This window comes from Gavialis gangeticus, unplaced genomic scaffold (assembly GCF_001723915.1).
Source record: "Gavialis gangeticus isolate Ggan-Ray unplaced genomic scaffold, GavGan_comp1, whole genome shotgun sequence".
Lineage (NCBI taxonomy): Eukaryota > Metazoa > Chordata > Crocodylia > Gavialidae > Gavialis > Gavialis gangeticus.
The window spans coordinates 15496276-15500305 of record NW_017729002.1 but is presented as its reverse complement, the minus strand read 5'-3'; the positions used below and the strand labels follow the sequence as shown (position 1 = coordinate 15500305).

Genomic DNA, 4030 nt, shown 5'->3' with positions numbered 1-4030 from the left:
GATCTGCTCAGGTCCCTTCCGACCCTAGAAACTATAAGAAGGGAATAGTTCTAGGGTCTCTTATTTGATCAGTCTTTCATGTAAATTCTGGCTCAACTTCCATTTATTTCTCTCTTCTTCCAAAAGCAGTTCCCCAAACCTTGGGAACAGGGCATGGATTCTATGCATGGTGCTGCTTATGTGCTGATTTTCAGAAATTGCACTTTTGGACATACATAACATTTAAAGAACGATATATTAAAAATGTTGAATTGTGTTGGTGTAGACTGTTGCTTTGTTCCTATAGCTTCTTTGTGTGTCATTGCTGAGGTTAAGACCTCAGCCCTTGTCCCACAGACATATGTATCCATCTCTTTGTGAGTCCTGCTGTCTTAATAATAATTAACTGTCTTCCTCAGCAGAACTTAAAGTGCTTTATAAAAAGAGGTCAGTGTTGTCTTACATGATGGGGGGAAGGGAGGAAACTGAGGTATGGAGAAGGGGACATGACTGGTCCAAGAGTCACTTAACAGCATTGTTAGGAAGACAGGTACCATCTTGTTAGTCCCAGTTCAGTGCTCCAGTCTCTAAGCTATGTTTCTCTTACAAGGAGGCAGATAACACTTCCCTCAAAAGCCCGGAGTAGTGTGTTCCTAAACCATCAAATTCAGTGTCCATCAGGCAGACCCTAAAATATTTATTTAAGGTATCATTGAGTTTTTTTTCCATGTGTTATTGCATTGATCATGTTTTCATGCTGTACAGAAATGTTAAAAAAAAGCATCAAATGAACCCAGGGAGTCCCTGCTGCGGCCTGGAGGGCTCCGCCCTGCTTGTGCTGTGCCTGCCCCCCCGGTGCACACAGTCCCCCTGTGCCAGCCAGGCAGTGTTCACCTGTGGGCAGGGCAGCTGTGCCCCACCCCCACAGAGCTGCACAGCCTGCGCCAGGCTCCACCTCCAGTGCCACTGAGCACTTGCACTGCAGGCCGAGTCTGCTGAGCCCTGGGGCCGATCCCATTCTCCACCCAGCCCCTGCTCTCCTTTGGCTGCTGCCTTCTCAGTCTGCCTGCAGTGCCTCCCCCACGTCTGCTCTCCCCATGTCTCTTTCCCTATGTTTTCCCTCCCCTGTCCTCTCTCTGCCTCTTCTCCTTTTTTTCTCTGTTTGTTCTCTGTTCGCTGTCTTCTGTGTTCTCTCTCTCTCTCTCTTCCTCTCCTCTCATCAGAACACGCTTAACAAAAAAGAATACACAAGAACAAAGGTAGTATATGAAGTTTTATTTATTGTCACCAGGTTTAGAATTTTTAGAAAACCTGGTACTTACTGTTTAAAAAAAAAAAAGCAGCAGCAACATTTATGATGATTAACTATATTAATATACAGTGGGTCCTGCCATGTACCCTCCGCCCCTGTTTTGTTTTTCTGGTGTACCCGCAGTGTGGCACCTTACAGGGTACACAATGCGGTTTTTTCAGTACTCTGGACAAAAATATTGCCTGATTTACACTGTCTTTTTTTCCAATTTACACTTGTTTTATATGGCTACCATAAGAGATAAAACAATATCTTATGATTACTAAATGTTTTGATGTTGTTTTAATACATAGTTAACCTATGTGTATGAAAAACGTGCTAGTGGTGCTTAAGGCTGTATCGTTTTAAATTGGTGGTACTCGGTCTACCAGAGTTTGGGAACCACTGGGTTAGGGAATAGGTCTGTAGCATTTGTGTGTATTTGGATCCATAAGAAATGTGCTTGCTTTGAAGCAGACATCTACAGTTGAATGACAGACATCTATTCATGTTAGCATTTTAACAAGTTCTGATAATTTCTGTGCAGAAATCATGAGATTTTAGACTTTGTTGTTCACAGGCTGATGGAAAATCTGGTGCATAAGAGTGGAACTGAAAACCCAGTGGGCTAATTCAAACCACTACTGTGGAAAAAGTTGCTAGGGTTTAGTTGCCTGGTTTAAAAAGTCTGTAACCCTGAGAAGGCAGTAAAATGTTCCTGATGCATTTCTTAATTATCTTTTTCAATATCAGTTCTTTACCAAGAACTAAAATTTTCTTCCCCCACCCCACACAAAAATCCGTGTAAAAACCTTGTTGAGTAGATTTACCTAGGTTTGTAAAATAGGTAACTTGCCTCAAGTTGCCCAAAAAATATTTATATGTTTTATTTGTATATGATCATAAATATATAGTTATTAATATAGTAATAATATATGTGTGTCCAGGCCACTTCTTACGTGACCTAGGTACATTCGTAGATTTGAAAATAATTAGGTTTTGCTCTTACAAAAGAGAGCGCTTGTAACTAATATATTGGACATGAACAATGGATTATAAAATTAGAGTGAATGCCCACATCTCAAAACTTTACTTTTTTTAAGCCTCCAACCCCAGTGTATCAAAAGGTTTTGGAGTCACTTGGTCGATCACTTAAATTTTAACCAAAAAATTATGCTGGCATAAGAAATTTTCTTGGCAAAATTTCATTAAAATTGATGTTTCCACAAAACAGTTTGGCTTTCAAAGAGGCATGCACGTGTTGTTACAGGAAAGAGAGAAATTTTCAACCAGCTCTGGTTTAGATCAGGTTAACTAGTGTGCTGCAGAACTCCTGAGAACAACTGCTAGAGAACAGGCTGTTTTATAGAAACTGGTGATGATATCCTAGTTTCCTCTTTACAGTAGTCTCAAACAAACATCGTTATTCTTTTTAGGTCTGGATCAAGAAACAGAGATCGTAGAAGGTGAGTATGCAGATCCCTCCCCATAGATATTGCTGTCCTTTGTTTTAGGAAAATGAGTTATTCTGTCCAGTATCCAGTACAATACTTCCCTAGGAAAGTCTGTTGGCAGTCCTTTTAGAGACTGCATGACACTTCCTCATACCATGTATTTTCTCACCCCTCTTTTCTTGATCCCATTTCCAAATGCTGTATATTCAGTACCTGTGCTCTATATCAGCATATGCTTGAATTTGTTTGAATTGAAACTTTCTAGAGAACTTCTAGAGAGAGAGAGAATTTATTGGCTTTGGGTTCTGATTGGTAGAACTCTATCCCAGGACACTGCATTCTCCCTTGAGGGATTGCCTTTTGTGTTGGGTAGTGCATGGCCTTGATTGTAAAACAGCACAAGTGAACTTGGTGGCTGACTATTCATATACACTGTGTTACTCTGAAATGTTTTTGTCTGGATTATTGACAGAAAAGTGGTTCAACCATATACTGATCACATACAGTCTGGGTTTGAAATGGTTTTTCTGACCCTGCAGGTCGCGATCTCGGGATAGGAGGCGAAGGCGCTCACGATCAGTTTCTCGTGAAAGACGGAAGTCCCGCTCCAGGTCCCGAGAGCGTGACCGACACAGACGCCACCGAAGCCGCTCACGCAGCCACAGCAGAGGTCACCGCCGGGGTTCTAGAGACAGGAGTTCAAAACATAAGTATGTACTCAGTTCACTTGGCACTACCAGGGTGGGGCCCCTTCTCTCAGACTCCTGGGCTTCCTAAAAGAGCTCACCGTCAGATGAACAGTAATGCATCTGATTTTAGAACCATGACCTTCAGTGTTTGTGACTAACTCCTGAGTCAGCAAAATTCTTTCCAAAGGCTGTCCATAGACAGTCGGATGAGAACAAGTTGGCACTAAATGGAACAATAGCTTAAAATTGAACCTAAACTAAAAACTGCTTTCCATTTGGAGTCACAGCTTAGTTTCTGTAGAAGGGTGTTCCTAATGCCTTGGTGAACAAGAAAAGGCCAGGAGCCTGTTTGTGCTAACCTGTAAGTTACAGACATGCAGGTGTGCACATGTGCGCATGCACACACATGCATGCACACGCAAAGTAAATGGGGTTGCACATTGGCATGCTATGACTAGCTGCTGCTTTTACAGCTATCTTCCTAATCTTAGTCCACTCCACACAAATGTATTTTTGTTGGGAAAAGGATATGTTGTTTGCTGAGGAGTGGACTGGGTCTCGAGCAGTCTTTGGCATGTTTACCCATGAAAAGTGGACATTTTTCCAAAGAATGCTTT

At 41.9% G+C, this 4030-nt stretch overlaps 1 protein-coding gene across 2 annotated transcripts in view; it reads left to right on the top strand.

Moving 5' to 3' along the window:
• The window catches only part of LUC7L (LUC7 like), a 57532-nt gene that overhangs the window by 44990 nt on the left and 8512 nt on the right, over positions 1-4030 (top strand). For both annotated transcript variants that reach the window (XM_019507509.1, XM_019507508.1), the window contains 2 exons: positions 2707-2736; positions 3264-3434. In XM_019507509.1, coding sequence (XP_019363054.1) covers positions 2707-2736; positions 3264-3434 — 201 coding nt within the window. The remainder of the gene's footprint in view (positions 1-2706; positions 2737-3263; positions 3435-4030) is intronic.